Genomic DNA, 20969 nt, shown 5'->3' with positions numbered 1-20969 from the left:
GCCTCCAACCGCAAACAACAGGTCACACGGTCTGAGGTCTGGCTAAGGCATCATTTATTAATGGGCTTCCCAGAAGAAATAAAATGGAAATCCGGTGAAAAACAAGGGTATGACCAACAAAGCAGCCCTTTTCTCCTCCAGGAAAGAAACAAATTCTGAACCTTCAGTAACCCTAGCTAAGGAGCTGAAATTTGCAAACTCAGATAAACATCTGGGCGGCCCTGGGCCCCTGGCTCAGAAGCAGCTGGCTTCCTGGGGCCCCAGAAGGCCTGCCACAGGCAGGAGCAGGTCCCCGCCCCACGAAGCTCCAAGGGGAGGCCGGTGACAGAGGCAGGGCCTGCTGCATTTCCCGTGGGAAGCCGACTTCCTGGTCAGCTGAGGGAAGGTTTCTGGGGCCCCCAGGACTGGCATGTCAGAAGGTCAAGATAGCAGGGTGGGGCAAGCACGCAGGGTCTGCAGAGGGATTGTTCCCCACTGTTTGGCAGGACATTTCGGGGGGCCGGTGAGCTTACAGGAATACACACCACAACCCTAGGCAGTTTGGAACCAGCTACAGATCCCTCCAGGACTGCTCCCCTCGGGGGAGGGTCCCCGCCCCCTTTGCTGTGTAGGGTGTGGGGGCCTTCCCCGCTGGCTTCGCTTTCCGGTAGTAGTTGAGGCGCTTGAAGGTCTCCAGGTCCCGGTGGGCGCTCATAATCAGCCGGCTGGGTGGAAACAGGCCTGGGCTGTGCCCCACCTCACACTTGGGCACACTGGCCTGCTCACGTCAGCTCACTCACTCATGGGTACTCAGGTCACACCCACATAAGCATAGGTGTGTGCACAGTCCGCATCAGCCTGCTGCAGGCAGGCTGTGACCCTTCTAGCCCCTCCTCAGAGCCTGACAACTCTGTGAAGGAGAAGCTTCCCAGAGGCCCCTCACTGGGTGGCCAGGCCCAGCCTGGCGCCCCCAGATCACTGGTGCACCGGGCCCTCCATCACCCACCCCCGGCCCCATCCCCTCTGCCCATCCCAGGGACTGTGGGTCCGCGGGGCCCAGCCCAGCCCTTACTTCAGGTTGGAGAGCTCCATGACCAGGCCCCGCACGGTGTCTGTCGCGTCCTCTATGCCGGTGGCCTCGCACGTCTTGATCCCCACTCGTGTCCTGGCGGGAAGGGAGGCAGGAGGAGAGGCCTGAGCTCACTGGAGAGCCCCACCAGCATCCACTGGGGGTGCTCTGCTGGGCCTTGAGGAGTCTTCTCCAGAGATGAACACCCTTGACAGCTATGACGCTCCCCCGGCCCAGGCAGGGCCCTGATGGCCAACCCCGTGGCTCTACTGCTGAAAGCACGCCCAGAGTCCAGCCCCTCCCCCACCAGGTGGCTCCTGAGGGGCAGTTGCCACACCCGCTTAGCCCCCACCTCCTGCCCTTATATCCTGTTCCCTCAAGTGACTTGGGAGGGGCTGTGGAAATGAAAACCCAGCCCAAATCTCTCCCCGCAGCCCTACACCATCCACCGTGCCTCCAGACCCACCCACTCCCTCTTGTCCCTCTTCCCCCTGTTCCAGCCACACCGAATTCCTGGCCATTCCTGTAGCACTTCTTAGGGCTCTGGAATGTTCTTTCCAGAATGTCTCCTCCGTGGGGGTGGGGCAGGGAGAAGATGGGAGGGGGACCCTCCCTCTCCCTCCCCATCCACCACACGTTAAAATCTTAACCCCTTCCCTGCTATCTTTTTCTCCCCACCACTGACCAGCTAATAATTTGTCTGCCATCTGACCAGCTAATAATTTGTCTGTTGCTCACCACCCTGCCCCGCCCCGCCCCAGCTCCCAACCAACTAGGGAGAAGCTCTGTGTTTCTCCCCAGTGCCCAGAGCAGGTCCAGGAAGACCTGGCATTGGAGGGCATCAGTGCCTATAGAAGGGGTAGACATGGGGGGCACTACCGTTTCTAATAGGTATAGCCTATGGGGGAGGGGTGCAGAGGGTCATACAGCTTAGCAGATCTCCTGGGCTGTCACTAGAGGAACTGTGGTTCTGCTCCACCTGCTTTAGTCACCCTGAGATGACTGGTCAGCCTGAGCCTCAGTTTCCTGCCTTTTCTCTCTTGGCCAAGGGCCATAGAAGCAGACCCCAGGACCCACCTGGGGGCTTCCAGCCATCCATGTGGGGTTGCATCGAGGCCATCAGAGATTCATACACGAATCTGCCTCCTCTTTGCTTAAACAACAGCAGGGGCCTTCTCTGGTGGTTCAGAGGCTAAGAATCCACCTGCCAGTGCAGGGGACATGGGTTTGGTCCCTGGTCTGGGAAGACTCTACATGCTGCGTGGCCACTAAGCCCAGGCTTTAGAGCCTGTGCTTTAGAGCCTGCGCCCTGCAATCAGGGAAGCTGCCAGGGTGAGAAGCCTGTGCGCTGCAATAAAAAGGAGCCCCCGCTCTCTGCAACTAGAGAAAGTCTGTGAGCAGCGGTAAGGACCCAGCACAACGAAAACAAATGCTTTAAAAACCAATAGTGGGGCCACGCTGATTAAACAGCCTCTGGTCCCCATGCAGGGAGCTGGTGTGTGTGTCCGTCAAGGGAAGCAACGTGTGGTACCCCAGGTACTATACACAGATGTGTGCAAGGGCAGGGGGTGGGAGGACTCCCTCTTCCCTGAGGAGGAGGAGCAGGAGGAAGAGAAAGGAGACAGATTCCGCCAAGGGCTGCATCCCTCATCTCTCCACACCTGCCAGACAGACCCAGAAACTTGGCCATGAATAATCAATCGGCCACCGCTCTGCAGTTTAAGTACAAGGTAACAGGAGAGGACTGTCGCACAGTGCTGGCGGTCAGCAAGGCTGGGAGAAAGGACAGGAAAGGAGGTGATGGACTCTGAGAGGGAAGCTCTGGGGTGCGGGGAGAGGACCCTCGCAACACACACCTCCATGGCTGGAGGAACACACCCGGTGCCTGTAGGAGGGAGAGAAGCTGGCTGCCTTGGGGAACAGAACCAAGCAGGAAAGAAGATGGGACAGACTGGGGACTCTGGAGGGCCCGAGGGTGCCAGAGCAGGGGTGGCCCCGAGGTCGCGCAGACCAGTGGCTCCGAGCTCTGACTGGGTCCCCGCTCCCTCCATGGAGATTCAAGGAAAGCTCTGGACCGTCTCTCCAAGAAAACACAACGTGCATTCAAACCACCACAGAGCTGGGGGCACCATCCCAAGGGACCTAGGGAGAGATGCTAGCTTGGGTACAGGGTGCTGACGGAGTTCTCCACTCCCAGGGAGCAGGGGGCATGGGAAGTTTGCAAGTGGGAGTGGGAACCTTCCTGGCAGTCCAGTGATTAAGACTTTGCACTGCAATGCAGGGGGCCTGGCTTCGATCCCTGGTGGGGACTAGGATCCCACGCCAAGTGGCATGGCCGAAAAACGAAAATTAAAAATTTGGGGACTTCCCTAGTGGCCCAGTGGTTAAGACTCTCTGCTCCCAGTGCAGGGGGCCTGGATTTGATCCCTGCTCAAGGAATTAGATCCAGCATGCTGCAACTACAACCCAGCGCAGCCACATAAACAAGTAAGAAATTCAGGGCTTAGCAACCTTATTGGACAGAGAAAAGTGAGGCCCCTCGAGGGAGAGCCAGGGTCACCTCCATCGCCCTCATTCACAAAGTGGAAGCTCAAAAGGCTGGGGTAGGGGAGAGGTGGGGGCTCCAGTCCCAGGAAAGCAGCCACGCTCCCCGCTTCCAGAGACCAGAGGAGGGCTCCTGCCAAGGCAAGGTCCCACGGTGCCTCCCACTCCGCCTACCTTGGCTGGGCCTCAGCACAGGAGCCTCTGTCTGCACGCCGGCCGGTGCCAGGCCGGCAGGGGTCCAGCTCGCCTCCTGCAGGAAACAACTGGAAAAGGAGAGTGTGCGCACATGTGAGTGACCCGGTTGGGAGAAGGGAGAGGGGCCACGCAGGTCTGGCTTCTCCTCTGCCACGCTCTGAAGGCCGAGGCATGCTTTCCTCCTGCAGAGGAAAAGTGGTGTGGGGGACAGACGCCGTAACAGCCAGACCTGCAGGCCACCAGTCCGGCTGCTCTCACTGGCCCCTCAATACTGGGCCTGACCCCGGGGACCTCTCCTGGGCCCCAGCCTTCGGACAAGCTGATCTGATCCACCGGCGGGTGGTTCCATCCCATATTCTCTGTCCCTGACAGCTGAGGCCTGGTGTGGTCTCAGGCCTGTCCTGCAGTATCTAGGAGGGGTCAGAGAAGACCCTGGGGGTGCTGACTGTGGTGAGGTAGGCGGCTGGCATGGAGGGGCAGAGATTGGCCAGATAAGCCCCAAGTTTCATGTCAAGGAAAAGATTTTGCAAATATATTTTGAAGGGAACATTCATAATTAATGGGGGAGGGAGAGCCAGATAACCCTGAGAAGCTTAAATTTCTAAAGGTCAACGGTGGTTTAATTTTCATGGAAAATGTCAGGCTCAGTGGCGCAGGTGACAGCTCTTTGCCTCTTTGGAGCGGCTGGCCCAGGGCTGTCTATTCTGAGGAGACCCAAGTCCTGGGTGGGGGATGCGGTGAAGGGTTTGAGCTCAACCTGCCAAGGGTCCCGGGATACAAAGGAATGGACATGAAGAACTGTCCGCAGCTCAGCGGCTTTCACTCAGGGATGACTCCATCCCCAAGACACATCATAAGTGTCTGCAAACATTTTGGGTTGTCACGCCTTTGGAAGAGGGTGCTCCTTGTGTTCAGAGGGTGGGGGCTGGAGGCCAGGGATGCTGTTCAGCCCCCTTCCATGTACAGGACGGCAGCCAGGCCCCCAAAGCCAGCAGTGCCAAGGTTGGCATGACTGTTCTAGGCAGTGGTTTCTCCCATGCGCCCGGCCGACTCTCACGGAGGCAACTCTGTGACTTAAAATACAATTCAGGGACTTCCCTGGTGGTCCAGAGGTTAAGACTTTTTGCTCCCAGTGCAGGGGGTCCCAGGTTCGATCCCTGGTCAGGGAACTAGATTCTGCATGGCGCAACCAAGATCCGGCACAGCCAAATTGAAAAAAAAAAAAAAAATTCGATGCCACAGATTCAGCTCAGTTTGGTCATAAGGAATGTTCTCCTTCCCAACAAGGACCACGGCTCCCACCAGGGCTGTGTAAAAGTTTGCCATAACAAAGGTCGTGCTTATCCTGAAGGCACAGTAGTGCACCTTCCCCCTGCGGAGGCCACCCACGGGGGCCACGAGAGGGACCTGGGATTTTAAATGAGGCCCTCTTTACGAGTGGAGGGGGCTCCACCGGCCCTGGGGTGAGCATCAGGTCCCTAGGGAGCCACGATAAGAGGGCAGCTGGGTTTGCAGCCAGCCTGTCACTGCTGCAAGTCCCCAGGGGCCCCCTTCAGCAGTGGAGTTCACAGCTGAGCCCGCTCAGGCCGCGGGCCGAGACGCCATCCACCAGCACTCTGTTCCCACAGGGCTTTCCTGCCAGGGAGGGGTCCTGCCTTCTGGAACCTCCCCATGGGAACCTGTGCTCGGGTTGCCCCGACTTGTTCAGGAAGCCCCGGTGTCAAAACAGAGCGTGCCTGGGCATCCACGGCCCTGCCAGGGCAGTGCCTCCTGCAGTGGGCCCGTCCACCCTGGGCGCTGCTGGGTTCCTGGTGCTCCCGGCTGGGTGGTGATTTGAGTGTGCTTGCTGGCGGCACGTCCAGCAGGGCTCTCCTTGGCCGGCTAGATGCCGCCCAAGGTTCCAGCTGCTTCCTCAGCCCTCTCCCTCAACCACGGCCCAAGATGCCAGAGACTGGGGACGACCAAGCTCTTCTTTCCAAGAGAGGGGTGTGCATTTTTAAGGGCTGGGGTTTTAATTACAACGTTTCAGCTCTGTCCAGAACCTGAGTGCCTTCCTTTTCCTGGGCCGGGCGTCTGCGTTTAATGGCCACGATCTAGCCGCACTGTGACTCGCTTTCTGTAATCTTGCTTGTCTGGTGATCACAGCAACGTGTGATGCATAGTACAAAGAACTGGAGCCAGGGCAGGGAAGCCCGTGTCACAAATGACCCCTGGCCATCCCTTGGGAAGGCAGCGCCTGAGACCCACATTTCCTCGACCCAGACATGGTTTCCCTCCACGGCTGGGAACAGCTGGCTTCCTCCAGCTGGGCACCAGATGACGTCCTTTGCTTGTTTGGGGGCTGCGTCTTAGGAAGAGACTCTTTAAGGGCAGAAATGACAGGGTACAAAGTGCTCATTCTGGGAGAGGCAGATGGAATGGCGCTACTGAAAACCTCTGGGGGCAGAGATCTGTTCGCCATCCAGATCTGTTCACTCCTGCCACAGAGCAAACTCTCAAACCTCAAACACATTTTCAAACAGGGGACTTCCCTGGTGGTCTGGAGGATAAGACTCCACGCTCCCAATGCAGGGGGCCCAGGTTTAATCCCTGGTCGGGGAACTAAGATCCCACATGCTGCAACTAAACCCAAGCACCCCAACTAGAGAGCCCGCATGCCACAACAAAGACCCAGAGAAACCAAAATAAAGAATAAATTAATAAAAGTTGAAAAAAAACTTTTCAAACACCCCCAAAATAAAGTTTTAAAACAGGGATGGCCAAAGAGACGGAGGCCACGTTTGTGAAGTGACATGGGCTCTGTGTTGGTTCCAGGTCAGAATGGTTGAGGCACAGCCGCAGAATCAGGCCACCTGGGCATGATTCCCTCCCAGCTGCCTCATCGTGGGCAGGTGCTCAACCTTCCTCAGCCTCTCAGCCGCACCCAGTGTGTGGAAAGAGAACCGCCCACCTCTGAGCGTGAGGCCACAAGGCACTTAGGCTCAGGTGGGCAGGCTGCTCCCAGCGATGTGGTGCCTACTGGGGGGTGGGGCCGAAGTGGGGTTGCCACCTGCCCAGACAAGTGACCACCCACGGCCAGCACAAGCTCAGCAGGCAGATCCCGGAAGGAAAGCCCTTGCAAATGCCAGCAGACAGGACTTCCCTGGTGGATAAGACTCTGCCTGCCAATGCGGGGGATATGGGTTCGATCCCTGGTCCAGGAAGATCCCACATGCCCCGGGGCAGCTGAGCCCCTGCTCCACAACTACTGAAGCCCTCAAGCCCTAGAGCCCATGCTCTGCAACAAGAGAAATTACTGCAGTGAGAAGCCCTCACACTGCAACAGCAAAAAAGTAGCCCCCACTCGCTGAGAACTAGAGAAAGGCAACACAAAAGCAGAAAAGACCCAGCGCAGCAAAATATATAAATAAAAAGATGCTAATCATCATCTGACCGCAGAGTTGCCCCAAATCTTCAATTTGTAAAAGAAAAAAAGAAAAACCAACTGCAAGGCACAGTAAAGTGAAAAACAAACAAAAACTCCAGCAGACAAATGAAAGTCCATGTAGATGTTTGAAAAAGAATGGTATCAGGTGACACTAAAGATGGACAGAGGTTCTTCCCAGCAGGGGAGTGAGGTCCCGCCCCATGGGCCCAGTTCTGAGGTCCCTTGCTGGTCCAGGTAGCCCCTTTTGGTCTGGCGCTCTCTAGACACCCCTAAGCAATCTCCAGGCAGAGCTGGGCACTGAGGTGTGCAGGACGCAGGTACACCGGGGGCTCTGCCTGGGCCGACAAAATGTGTGTATCACGCCCCAGGGCTCCTCAGCTCCCAGACGGACAGGCCCCTCAGAGAAAGGCAGGTCCAGCCTTCCCAGGACATCACTGGCTCCACACCCACTGAAGCTGTGACTCAGACCCTAGGACTCATGCTGAATAAACAGGTCACCACGTGCCCCTCTTCCCCCGACTACTGGACGGTTTGGGAGGGTTCGTGGCCTTCTGGCGCCTGCCCTGGGGCATGTGGCTGTAACTTGGGGAAGTTCTTACCTGCTCAGGTGGGGCTTCAAAGCCAGGGGCTTCCAGGGCATCCTGTATTTGGCTGTCTGGCAGGAAGTCGAGTTCCATGGCTGGTGACCCCTCCCAGATGGCCTGCTTGGAAGAGTCAGCGGGGCGCCAAGGCTGGCCTACAGGGCCTGTGGGGGTGTCTGGACTGCCCCGGCCTGCCCCAGCATCCTGGGGAGGGCTGCTCGCTGCTTCTTGGTACATCGGTGCAGCAGAGGCTCTGAGGGACAAACTGAGCCCCTGGAGGTCTTGCTTGAGGCTCAGGCTCCCTAGCTCAGCTGCCTTTTCACCTGCAGATTGTGACAGCCAAGGCTGCGAGCACACACCTCCCAACCCTTCCTGATCCGGGCCTGGCACCTGGGTCTGACCAACATCTGGGCCCATTTCTAAGGCTGAAAGGCTGGGATCCCCAGCTACTAGTGTGGGTTCTTGGGTCTCATGGGGCAGAGGCAGGGAGGCTGCAAAGCACCCCAGGATGTCACCAGGGGGCTCATCTTCCCGCTGTGCCTCCCCTCTGCCTCCACTGGTCACCCCAGTGAGAGGTGCGCAGCTGAGCAGGGCCCTGCTGTGGCCTGCGTTGGGAGCCTTCCCACTGGGAGAGGCAGGCACCCTGGCGCTGACCTCCCTGTCTGGCACGGCCACCCTCAGAGCCTTGTGTTCTGGCTCAGCGGGGTCTGTGTTCACATCTGTGATAACAATAGCCCCAAGTGGCGGGCACCGAGGGCAGCTCCAGTTCCACTCTGCTTCCCTGCCAAGGGTTTGCAGGGAGCGAGGAGGGCCCAGGGCTGCAGATGGGGGCTCTGGGCCCAGGAGGCTACCTCCTTCTTCCCGGAGCCCCTCAAGTAGGTCAGCACCTGCTAGCGCTCGGGCACCTCCCTGCTGGGGGGCTCCTTGCTCTGGCTCCGTCTCTCCAGTGTCACTGCCTGGCAGGCGCCCTTTTTGGCTATGATTGCCTGGAGCCCAACCCTCCTCCGTGCTTCCACCCTTGGGCATATTGGTCCCAGGCTCTGACAGGTAGTCCTGGTCAGCCCTCTCTGAGGCCGAGGGCACCGTCCCCAACTCTGGGGAGGTGTTGGTGGAGACAGAGGGCTGAGGATCCGCATCACTGGGCCCAGGGGTCATGGGGCTTAGGCCACTGGGCTTGGTGCAGGTGCCATCTGCCTGGGTCTGGTGTCCTAGGTCCCTGGCCTCCTGAGGGGCAAGTCCTGGGGATTCTTCCTGAGGCTGGCTCCTGGTCTGCTGTGCACTGGGTTCTGGCAGTGTTCCCTGTGGAGAGAGAAAGACTCCGCCTTGGGCCCTCAGTAATCAACTGCTCTGAAGACTTTTCTAGTCATCACTGCCCCTATATGAAGCCTCAGAAGCCACGAGGATGACAGTGCACCCAAACAGGGATCTGTGCGGATCCTGGGTGGGTCTCCCCGGCGGCTCAGCGGTGAAGAGTCTGCCTGCCAATGGAGTGAGTTCAAGGCGAATAATGCTGCAGTGAACATGGACACACAAGCATGTGTTCTGTTTACGGATGTTACCCATGTTTTGTTTAATTCATTCATCCATCGACAGAAACTTGTGGCCATACGGTTTCTACAACTTCCTCGGAGTCTACTTAATGCCCTGGAGATCCATCCAAGTGGTTATGTATATCTCACTAGTTTGCTCTTTTTGAAATTGTGTTCTGTGGTGTGAACGGACCACAATTTGTTCAACCATTCACCCGCTGAAAGATACATGGGGTGTTTCTGGTCTGGGGAAATTACAAACACAGCTGCTGGGAACGCCCACCAATCACTTTTTAGGGGAGTGTGTTCCAGAGACAGCGATCGTGACCCCTGGAGCTGACAGGGGTAAGGACAAGCCAGCATGCCGTAAGAGCCCCCTCGGCTCATGCAACAGCTTCTGAGAAGCAAAGGGGTTAAGGGACAGAAATGCGGGCTGCCTTTCTTGATTCACTTTTAACTGGAGGACAATTACTTTATAGTATCGTGGTGGTTTCCGCCATACAACAATGTGAATCGGCTGTAAGTATACATACATGTCCCCTCCCTCCTACCTCGTGCCCACTGCAGCCCTCTGGGTCATCACGGAACGCCGGGGTGAGCTCCCTGTGCTGAGCTCGGGCCGCCTCTCTGAGTTTCGCGACTTTCACTCAGTTTGGGGCACAGAGCTCTGGCCTCTGCAGCCTCAGCGGGCGCTGCCCTGAGCACCTCTCACAGGCCTGGAGGCTGCTGACACAGCCCCTGCCGTCCACAGATGCCTTTAGGGCTAAATATGGTGGTGGGGGAGCATGGAGAGGGGCAGGGCTGCGTGCACACTCAACTGTGTCTGACTCTTTGCGACCCCATGGACTATAGCCCGCCAGGCTCCTCTGGCCGTAGGATTTCCCAGGCAAGAATACTGGAGGGGGTTGCCATTTCCTTCTCCAGGAGATCTTCCTGACCCAGGAATCAAACATGCATCTCCTGCATCTCCTGCACTGGCAGGCAGGTTCTTTACCACTGAGCCGCCTGGGTAGCCTAGTCATTGTCAAAGGAAACCAAGGTTGAACTTGGCTGCTGAGGTGGGGCCAAGAGGTGGTACACCTACAGAGCTCAGCCTGGCTGATGGTAGGACCTTACCGAGCTGAACACCCCCATCCCGAGGCGTTCTTCCCTCCTCTCTGCTTGTCTCGTCACTGTCTTCCTGGGTTTTGCAAACTGAGGGACGAACTTCCCCACTGAGTTCTGTGAACCAGATACAACAAGAACAAAACAGCAGTAAAGATGAAGGAAGAGTGAGTTCTTAGAAATCAAGTGCGAAAACCCCAAAACCGGTTTCTGTCTTGCAGTCTGTGCCTTTCAGCCCCAGCACACACTCCCACCAGCGGCTGCTGCTGCTGGATACAGACAAGCTCCCCAGCATCTTCTGTGCCTATGTGAGGCTACAGAGCAGGCTCACCTGGGAAGGAGGAAGGGGAACTGGCTCCTTCTCTGGCTGCCCAAGGAGCCTGGAGGGAGCGTCTGCTTCATTATCAGGAGAGCTGGAAGGAGAAAGACAAAACAGGGGAGGTTCTCAAGTCCTCCTACACTGTTAACTTGTGTAGTGAGACAAACAATGGAATTCAAAGGCAGAGGAGTGCTCGGAGTCTCCGAAGAGGGCGTCCCTGGAGCACCTGCTGAGAAAACGCGGGGTGGAGAAGGGGACGTAGGACTGCCAAGAAGCATTCGGAGTCCCATGCCTAGAAGCCAAGCTGCCTTCTCTGGCAGTGCTTTACTCTTATAATCCCAGTAACTGGCTCCTGGAATAAGAACAGGGATTCTCATTTGGACAGACATCACAACCCCCAATTCTACAAATGCTAAAAGGTTGCAGATATAAAAAAAACGCACTGTCTAAAAACACGAGTGTATTCATAATTGCCAAAATGTGGAAGCAACTGAGAGGCCCTCAGCGGGTGAGTGGATAACTAAGTTGTGATAGGCCTTTCCTGATGGTCCAGTGGTAAAGAATCTGCCTGCCAATGCAGGGGACACCGGTTCGAGTTCTGGTCTGGGAAGATCCCACATACCAAAGGGGACAAGAAGCCCCTGTGCCATAGCTACTGAGCCCCTGATTGGAAGCCGTGATTACTGAGCCCATGGGTCCCAGAGCCTGCGCTCTGCAACAAGAGAAGCCACTGCAATGAGAAGCCCGCACCACGACTAGAGAGGAGGCCCTGCTCTCCACAACCAGAGAAAGCCCACGCACAGTAACGAAGACCCAACCCAGCACGGCCAAAGATAGATAAATAAATAAAATAATTTTCAAAATAAACTCTGGTACATGAAGTGGGACAGCATGCAGGGTGAGAGGAAACAAGCGCTCCTCTACTCAGTGCTCTGTGGTGGCCTGTATGGGAAAAGAACCCAAGAAAGAGAGGACGTGTGCACAACTGGTTCACCTTGCTGTACACCGGAAACTCACACAACACTGTAAATCAATTAGACTCCAATAAAAAAATCTGAATTAATTTTTGACCACACCTCAAGGAATGTAGAACTTCCTAAACTAAGGATCGAACCGGTATCCCCTGCACTGGAAGGGTGGAGTCTTAACCACTGGACCACCAGACAAGTCCAGACTTTTTAAAAATACATAAACAAAATTATGCCATCTGCTTTATAAAATAAAATTAAAAAAAAAAAAGAGCTCTCAAGCCATGAAGACATGTGGAGATACCTTAAATGCATGTTACCATGTGAAAGAAGCCGATATGAAAAGGCTATGTATTGTATGATTCCAATTATAGGATATTCTGGAAAGGGCAAACTATGAAGACAGTGAAAAAGATCAGTGGTTACCCAGGGTGTAAGGGAAAATGAATAAACTGGGACTTTTATGGTTGTGAAAGAACTCTGCATGATGTTATGCTGATACATGTTATTATTCCTCTAGTCAAATCCACGAGAGTGTACAACACACAGAATGTAAACTTTGGGGCTTCTCTGCTGGTCCAGAGGATAAGAATCCACCTGTCAATGCAGGAGACCCGGGATCAATCCCTGGTCCAGGAAGATCCCACATGCTGCGTGGCGACTAAGTCTGTGTGCCGCAGCTTCTGAGCCCGTGCTCTAGAGCCGGGGAGCTGCAACCACAGGAGCCCGCACGCCTTACAGAACACGCTTTGCAACAAGAGAAGCCACTGCAATGAGAAGCCCATGCACCGCAATGAGAGGAGCCTCTACTTGCCACAACCAGCGAAAAGCCTGGGCAGCAGCAAAGGCCCAGCACAACCAAAATTAAACAATAAAACACAAAAATCTGAAGTAAACAATGGACTGTGGGTGATTAACATGTGTCACTGTAGGTTCAGTTCAGTTCAGTCATTCAGTCGTGTCCGACTCTTGGTGACCCCAGGGACTGCAACGTGCCAGGCTTCCCTGTCCACGTTAATGCAGCTTCATCTTTGGTAAAAAAAAAAAAATGTACCATTCTGGTGAGGGATCGCAGTCACGAGGGATGTGGGAGGGCGGAGGGTATATCAGAAATCACTGTACCTTCCTCTCAATTTTATTGTAAACCTAAAACTGCTCTAAAAAAATAAAGTCTTTTTTAAAAACTGGTGAGACTTAAGGTTATACCAAACAAATGTGGATATATATATATAGTTAAAAAAAAAAAAAAAACAGAACCTGGAACTGAAACTTCATGATTTCAACTTTAGAAGTGGAGCAGGATAAAGCATGAAGCTACACTAATGGGCTTGGATCATGCCAAGGGAGGTTATAGAGACAGAATAAATCTAGATACCAATGGCAACCGTCTGCTCGAAATTTTTTAATTGGGATGGGTTGTTTGGGTGGCTTCTGGGGTACTGGCAAGATTTCATTTCTCAATGTAAATGTGCTAGGCTGATTGATTTATGTTGCTTTTTTTCTGCTACATTTCCGCACAGGCGGTATTTCTTAATAAAACATTAAAAAAACAGAAACAAAGGGGTGGGAACCCACTTCTTCGGGTTCTGATTATTCTTGTGGACTCAGACAGCAGGGTGGGCAGCGGCCCTGACCCCATCAGACCTGATGGGCTCTCTGGGGTGAGGGACATGGTGACACCGTCGTGTGTCTGGGAGGGTGGCTTAGCTGTGACACGTGGCCCCTCTCTTCCTACCACACATGCAGCTTAGCTCTAAGACTGCCAAGACCTGAGATCAGACACGCACCCCGGAAAATGGGCCTGTCGGCCAGGCCGCATGCCTTACTTTTTCATGCAGAAAATGTGCTACACCAACCCACGGTGCTTTCTCTGAAGACTTCGGACAGCAGGAACTATCCTTCTCCCGACTCCTAACGACCCTTTCTACTTTGCTGCAGTTACATGTGGCTTACCCTCATGGAGACTAAATGGTTCTCCAGAGAGTTCCTTTCTTCCCACCGTGTTTAATTACATATTTCTTGAAAATATATGGGAACTGGGAAGCCATAGTAGTGAAGAGCACAGGAACCAGATGAAGCCAGAACTGCAGCCCACCTTGTATGAGCTTAGTGGCCCTGGGTAAGTCATCTGATTGCTCGAACCCTCAGAGTCCTCATCAGTCAAATGGGGTTAAAAACCTGTGTCAGAGTGCCATGAGGATAAAATAAGCAGATGTGTGTAAAGTATTTATTATTAGCACACTGCCTGGAACATAAAGATGCTTAATCCTCTCTTATGGGTTATTATTTCACAGACCCACAACTCCTCCAGTCCCCTCTTCATTAAGAAGGAATGTGGGAGGACTTCCCTGGTGGCACACTGGATAAGAATTTGCCTGCCAGTGCAGGGGACACAGGTTCAACCTCTGGTCCACGAAGATTTCACATGCCATGGGGCAACTAAGCTTGTGCACCACAACTACTGAGCCTGTGTGCTACAACTACTTATGCCCACACGCCCAGAGCCTGTGCTCCACAACCAGAAAAGGCGCTGCACTGAAACGCCTATGTACTGCAATGAAGTGTAGCTTCCGCTGTCTGCAACTGGAGAAAGCCCATACGCAGCAACAAAGACTCAATTCAGCCAAAAATAAGTAAGTAAACAAGAAATAAATACAGTTTAATTAAAATTATATATATATTGACTTTTCTCACTAGAGACAAGTCTCTAGAGCAAAACTTCAAGAACCTCAATCCAAGGGCCTTGACCCCTGTTGGGGAGGCACAGCACTGGCAGGGTCATGTTGGCTGGTCCCCTGTCCTTTGCATCCTGTCCACTAGGTCACTGTGCTGTGCCCACTGTCAGAGGAGAGGCTTGCTGGATGTTCTGAGCCACCTACCTGGAGGCTGCCTGTCCTGGTTCCTCCCCACTCTGCTCTGCAGAAGGAGTGAGTCCCGATCCACCTTCTGATTCTTCAGGGTGATGCAAACAGTCTAACAGGGAGCTCTGGCTGGTGGCCCCGTCAGAGTCTTCTATCCTTGGGTTCTTTGGAAGTTTCCGAAGATGGAGTCCTTCCCTTCCTGGTTTGGAGACAAAAGATTAAGGAGGCTTCCCTTCATGGTGGTCCAGTGGTTAAGAATCCGCCTGCTAATGAAGGGGACACAGGTTCAATTCCTGCTTTGGGGAGATCCTACATGTCTCGTGGCCACTACTGACAGAATTAGGATAAATTACAGGAAAGTCAGTGTGGTCTAGTGGAACCCAACAAGAGAAGCCACCACAATGACAAGCCTGTGCATCGCAATGAAGAACAGATGCCGCTCGCTGCAACTGGACAAAGCCCTCAAGCAGCATCGAAGCCCCAGCACAGCCGAAAATAAATGAAAAGAAAAAAGAGAATTGAAGGGGTGGGGGACAGTGGGAGCACACACTGCCGTGACCCACAGCCAAACACATCTGGGTCGCTGATGCGACCTGAGGAGGCTTGTGCAAAGGGCAGGAAATTCCTGCTCTGACGCTTGCTTGGAGAGTGAGAGACGGGATGGACTGTCATCCAGGTGGGACCCACGAACTTATGGGGCCATGGGATTCAAAGGCTTTTAACTTGTGGTCTGGTCATGATGGACGCTGGATCCTGAGGTGACCTGGCCTGGCTCAGAATCACGAGACAACCTGTCCAGCTGACTGTTTCTCTGGGGAAGTGGTGAGAGGTGTGTGCTGGTTCCCTTGGATCTCAGCTCAAATTGCCCCTACAGAGGGGCCTTTTTTTTTTTTTTTTTTTTGGTGAGAGAGCTTGTGGGATCTTAGTTCCCCAACCAGGGATCAAACCTGTGCCTCCTGTGGAAACAGAGTCTTAGCTACTGGACCACCAGAGGAGCCCCTAGAGGAACCATTCTTGCCCTTTCTATACAGCAACTCCTCTCGGACCCATGCTCTGTTGTATTCACTTTACATCTTTTCTGCAAGCGTCCAACGAACAGGGTCGTTTACCGTCTCCTCCACTACAATGTGTCCATGCAAGGAGGGGCCTCAGTTATTTCACTCTCTGCTGGGTCTCAAGTGGCTAGATGAGCATCTAATAAACCATTGGTGCTCAATAAATGGGGCTTCCCTGACAGATCAGTTGGTAAAGAACCCGCCTGCAATACAGGAGACCTTGGTTTCATTTCTGGGTCGAGAACCGCTCAATAAATACTTGGAAGATGACTGAATAAGTGCATGAGGAAATCCAGATCACTTCCCAGAAAATGCAGACGACATTAAATTTTATGTACCACTCTGGTTTTCCATGACACTTGTAGAATATCCAACCTGGGAAAACTGGGACCCAGAGTCATCGAGCAGTAAGGAGGTGACTTCTCAGCTCAGTTGCCTCTTGGTCCCTGCTACATTCCTAAAAATACCTTTCCCATCACTGAAAGCAATTCAGACCCTAAAGGTGCTTATTACCTTCTATTTGTTTAATGAAGGGAACTCCCTTATATAGAAATTGCCAATAGTGGCTGACTTGTCAGAATGCTCTGGCCCCAAATGAACCATTCATTCAATGAACAAATAATAAGGGTTGACTCTTGTTCAGTTCCATGCCAGACACTGTCTTGAGGACTCAGGTATGTTATGATAAAACTTCGAGGTAGAGTCTTCATGTTGTGCCATGTTACGGATGAGCAAGCTGAGGCCTGGAGAGATCAGATTCTGAAATGGGATTCAGGCAGTCCAGCTCCAGAGCTTTCACACTTAAGTGTACCTGAACACTTACTGAACACCTACATATACTGCATCTCCGACCAGGGAGTGAGAACAAACAGATAAACCAAACCCAGGTCTGATTTTTCTGGAGGTTGTCAGAAAGACCTTTCCACACTCAGCTCCTTTTATTGTTGTTCAATTGTGTCCGACTCTTTGTGACCCCATGGACTGGAGCATGCCAGGTTTCCTTGTCCTTCACCATCTCCAGGAGCTTGCGCAAACCCATGTCCATTGAGTCAGTCATGCCATCCAACCCTCTTGTCCTCTGTTGTCCCCTCTTGAAGTAAACCCACTGAGAGTTTCCCAGGTAGCTCAGTGGTAAAGCATCCGCCTGCCAATGCAGGAGACACTGGTTTGATCCCTGGGTCAGGAAGACCCCCTAGAGAAGGAAATGGCAACCCACTCAGGTATTTCTTGCCTGGGAAATCTCATGGACAGAAGAGCCTGGAGGGCTACAGTCCATGAGGTTGCAAAGAGTCAGACACAACTAAAACAACAACAAATCCATTGAATGATCTCCCTTCCTCCAACACTGAATGCTAGAGTCCTCCTCAGCGTCCATTTGGCTTTTGGGGTTCCACTAGACCACACTGACTTTCCTGTAATTTCTCCTAATTCTGTCAGTTACAGCTCACATGGGCCCATTTAGAACCTTACCCCATTGCTGTGCATTTGATTAGCTCCCTTGGTGAGAAGCATTTTTCCTTTCCCCCTGATTTGACTTTGAAGGAATCAACTGCAAGACCTAAATCTCATCTTGATCTCATCTTCACCGTGCTTCCCGCCCCCTGCCCACTTTATGGACCCACCCTGGCACTGCACCCAGAGCAAAGCTCCAATGAATGTTTCTTATACAAACACATTTCTACTTTGTGGTCTACCAGGAAATGCAAAAATATAGTGGCTTCATTTGTTTAGTTTCTTGAGAAACCCAAACACTAGCTTGCTTTGCTCATCCAATGGACACTTATTAGTACCAAATAAAAAGCAAAAATACCAACAGGAGTGAAGAGGCTCCCATTTTCTTCCTGTGATCCATCCCCACAGGATTAATTTAAGAAAAACGAAAGCAGAACCTTGTGTTCAACACTAAAGGCCAAAGACATCAGGAGGGAAAGGGTTCTTTCACCACCTGCCAGAATTGTTTTTCTTTTTCCCCACCCATCCAGGACACACAGAAAGAACTTTCCTGGGCCAGCCCAGGGTCCACTGAGCTGAGGAGTCCACTGCCAAGACAGGCCCCGAATGACCTGCTGTGGGTGGGCCTGGCTGGCCCCAGCTTCCGCCTCCAAGGTCACAGAAATTCCTGTGCCTCCAAGCAGCTTGTTACTCATCTCTGCACAAACATCTTTTTTTTTTTGGTTAATAATTCTATTTATTTATTTTTGGCTGTGCTGGGTCTTTGTCCCAGCTCAAGCTCTTCTCTAGCTGTGGTATGAAAGCTTCTCACTGCAGTGGCTTCCCTTTTTGCGAAGCACAAGCTCTAGGGCACACAGGCTTCAGTAGTTTTGGCTCCAAGGCTCTAGAGTGCAGGTTCAATAGTTCTGGTGCAGGGGCTTACTTGCTCCACGGCATGTGGGATCTTCCCAGACCAGGGCTCGAACCCCCGTCTCTTGCACTGACAGGTGGATTCTTTACCACTGAGCCACCCGGGAAGCCCTTACACCAAACGTCTTTGATCTGTTGATTTCTTTCCTGCCCTACATCCTACTCTTGAAGTTCATTAGTCACTAGGTGAAGGGGTCATTCTTAAATTTTTAAGAAATTTAAATTCCTTAGCCAATGACAGGGGAATGGAGCTATACCACATAATACTGGATGTTTTCCTTCTGAACGAGGCAATTCTCTATGTATATTGAGAGGTAACGATGATCTTGAAAACCCATGAAGTTGAAAATCAGAGGTTGCATATCAGTATGTAGATAATTATATTTATCCAATAAAAACACTGTATTTGTGTATATAAAGAAAAAGTCTGGAAGAAGTACGGTACTGAGATTTATTTCTTGTTTTTTATGCTACACGATGCGGTTGATCCAGGCTTCCCTAGTGGCTCAAGTGGTAAAGAATCCAAGTGCCAATGCACAAGACACGAGTTTGATCCCTGGATCAGGAGGATCCCCTGGAGGAGGAAACGGCAACCCACTCCAGCATTCTTGCCTGAGAAATCCCAGGGACAGAGGAACCTGCGGGGCTACAGTCCACGGGGTCGCAAAAGAGTCCGACATAACTGAATGACTAAACAACAACATGGCTGACCATCATCCTATGGTTGTGGGTGGCTTTACCATTAGCGGAAGGCGAGGAAAGGGTAGACTGAACTCTGAAATATTTTTACAACTTTTCTGTAAGCTCAAAATTGTTTCAAAATGAAAAAAAATAATAATCTGAAAGGACAATCATAACAGCAGCATATATCAGTGTCCTGCCGTGTGTCTACTCTCAGTGCTTCACAAATGCTAATTCACATGTGAGCTCTAGGGCAAAGTTCTCAGCTTTGGCACTACTGACATTTGGGGTACTACTGACATTTGGGGCCAGGTCATTCTGGGCTGTGGGGGCTGTCCTCTGCGTGCTATGATTTTGAGCAGCCATCTCTGCTCTTGACCCATGAAATGCCAGTACCTCCCACCCACCCAAACAAACACACCAGTTGTAAAACCCCACAGTGTCTCTAGGGACTTCTCTGGTGGTCCAGTGGTTAAGATTCCTGCTCCCAATGCAGGAGGTTCAATCTCTGGTCAGAGAACTAGATCCCATGGGCCACAACTGAAAGATTCCACATGCCACACTTAGGACTTGGCACAACCAAATAAATGAATAAATACTTTTAAAAAAACGTCTCTAAATATTGCCAAATGTCCTCTGGAATCAAACTGCTCCCCGCAACAGGTTGAGAATCACTGTTCTAAAGGACAGGGTGGGGAGGTGGGAGGGAGGTTCAAGAGGGCGGAGACATACTTGTGGCTGACTCATGTTGATATGTGGCAGAAACTAACACAATATTGTAAAGCAATTATCCTCCAATTAAAGATAAATTTTTTAACATTTTTAAAAGAAAATAAAGGAAATGGTATGTGCTCTTTATTATCTCCTACTTGCAGGAGGAAAGTGAGACAGAGTAAGTTATCTGCCATCACACAGGGAGATGAACCTAGGTCTTTTGCTTAAGCCACATACCAGCACATCAAGCTCTATTCACGGGTCATCTCTGAGAGTGGACCTGCGTAGAAGCTGCACCCCTCCCTGAAGCCTGCAGGCCTCCCCTAGGCTGTGGGATCCCACTACAGGCTGGAGGAAGCTTCACAAAGCTTTCACTTTTTACTATAAGCACTTCTCCATAACTTATACTTGGACTAAGTCATCGTGTGTATTAAATCATTGTTGTTATTTTAAGGAGCTTGGTGTGGTCACCTTAGCATTTCTGCAATAAGCCCACATTCCTCCTAAAAGCAGAAGCAGCAATAAAGATGTGTCAACTTGATCGTCCAAATACCTGAAGTCCGAAGCTTCTTCCTCTTACTCATTTTCTCTCTCCCTAGAGAAATCTGAAAACAAGGAGCAAATCTTATCATTACAAGCAGTTCCTGTCTCTCAGTTACAAGACCCAGTGGCCTTGGCTGAGGCCACCCCTACCAGACCTAGACCTATCTGGCTGCCCCAGGGGTCAACAGAGCCCCAGTAGGGCAGAGGATGGGAATCATAGCTACCTTGGGCTACTCGGCATGTGAATTTAAACTCCTCCATGCTGCAGAGAGGGAACTGCCTATTTTCTGCCCAGGATCTGAGAGCACCTGGGCCGGGGTATGGCCCCTCTAGTCTCTAAGATGGGGCAGCCTATGTGAAGCTCCCTTCCTCCAGGCTAGGGTACTTGGGACCCTTCCAGGGACACCCCAGGATTTTCGAGGTGACACATGGGGCCCTGCAGGGTCATCTGAGGGCTTCAGAGGGGAGACCTGGGACCTTTCAAGGGATGGGGAGGCCCTTTGGAGGATGCCTGGGGCCTTGGGGGAGGCCAGAGTCGCCACCACAGGTCCATTCCTTCCAGCCTAGGAGCCAGACAAGCCCAATCTGACCTGGGTCAGAGTTGTTGAGGTCCCTCTGTCGTTACCAGGAACTAGGAAGGTCTACCTGGATCTGCTGGGGGATAATTCGGTTATTTCCGTAACGTTTTTTTTTAAAAAACAAAGGCAAAGTTGTCCCTCACGGAGGCCGGGCAGCTCGAGGTCTGAGGCCCGAGTGCTGCGGACCTTGCTTCTGGTGACCAGGCCCATCCTAACCCTACCCTGGAGGCCGAAAGCGAGAACTGCCTAAACCAGGAAAGACCAGAACTCGCAGGTGAACCGGCCACACCGTGAACCCAGGGACCGCCACCAGCCCTCACACCTGCAATCGCTCCGCCCCGCGCACTACAAGGCCCTGCCGCGCACGCGCTATGCCGGAACCTCCCTTCTCCACTTGCGCACGCTCCGCCTCTTTCCCGCGCAACCTGCGGCACCGCCCATCGCCGGCAACGCGCCTGCGC

General features: G+C 52.7%; 1 protein-coding gene across 2 annotated transcripts; it reads right to left on the bottom strand.

Annotated features, from left to right (window-relative positions):
• Positions 1–32: 32 nt before the first annotated feature.
• BRME1 (break repair meiotic recombinase recruitment factor 1) lies at positions 33–20929 on the bottom strand. Of its 2 annotated transcripts, none has more exons than XM_069589212.1 (9): positions 20831–20929; positions 19941–19992; positions 14595–14775; positions 10760–10841; positions 10441–10545; positions 7814–9094; positions 3767–3855; positions 1052–1144; positions 33–704 (listed from the first exon to the last, which is right to left on the bottom strand). In XM_069589212.1, the coding sequence occupies exons 2-9, from the start codon at positions 19969–19971 to the stop codon at positions 551–553; spliced, it is 2016 nt and encodes a 671-aa protein (XP_069445313.1). In that variant the 5' UTR covers positions 19972–19992; positions 20831–20929; the 3' UTR covers positions 33–550. The 2 variants fall into 2 exon arrangements, with proteins under 2 accessions (XP_069445313.1, XP_069445314.1); XM_069589213.1 differs by having other exon boundaries at positions 20521–20870.
• Between the last annotated feature and the right edge of the window lie 40 nt (positions 20930–20969).

Source organism: Ovis canadensis, chromosome 5 (genome assembly GCF_042477335.2).
Source record: "Ovis canadensis isolate MfBH-ARS-UI-01 breed Bighorn chromosome 5, ARS-UI_OviCan_v2, whole genome shotgun sequence".
Lineage (NCBI taxonomy): Eukaryota > Metazoa > Chordata > Mammalia > Artiodactyla > Bovidae > Ovis > Ovis canadensis.
This window is presented reverse-complemented; position numbering and strand designations above follow the sequence as displayed.

Coding starts and splice junctions, on each gene's coding strand:
- BRME1 (XM_069589212.1), bottom strand. CDS start 19,971: ATGAGTAAGAGGAAGAAGCTTCGGACTTCAG. Junction 3,856..7,813: donor TTGAAGCCCCACCTGAGCAG/GTAAGAACTTCC, acceptor CTCCTTTTCCAG/TTGTTTCCTGCAGGAGGCGA. Junction 1,145..3,766: donor TGTGCTGAGGCCCAGCCAAG/GTAGGCGGAGTG, acceptor CCTTCCCGCCAG/GACACGAGTGGGGATCAAGA.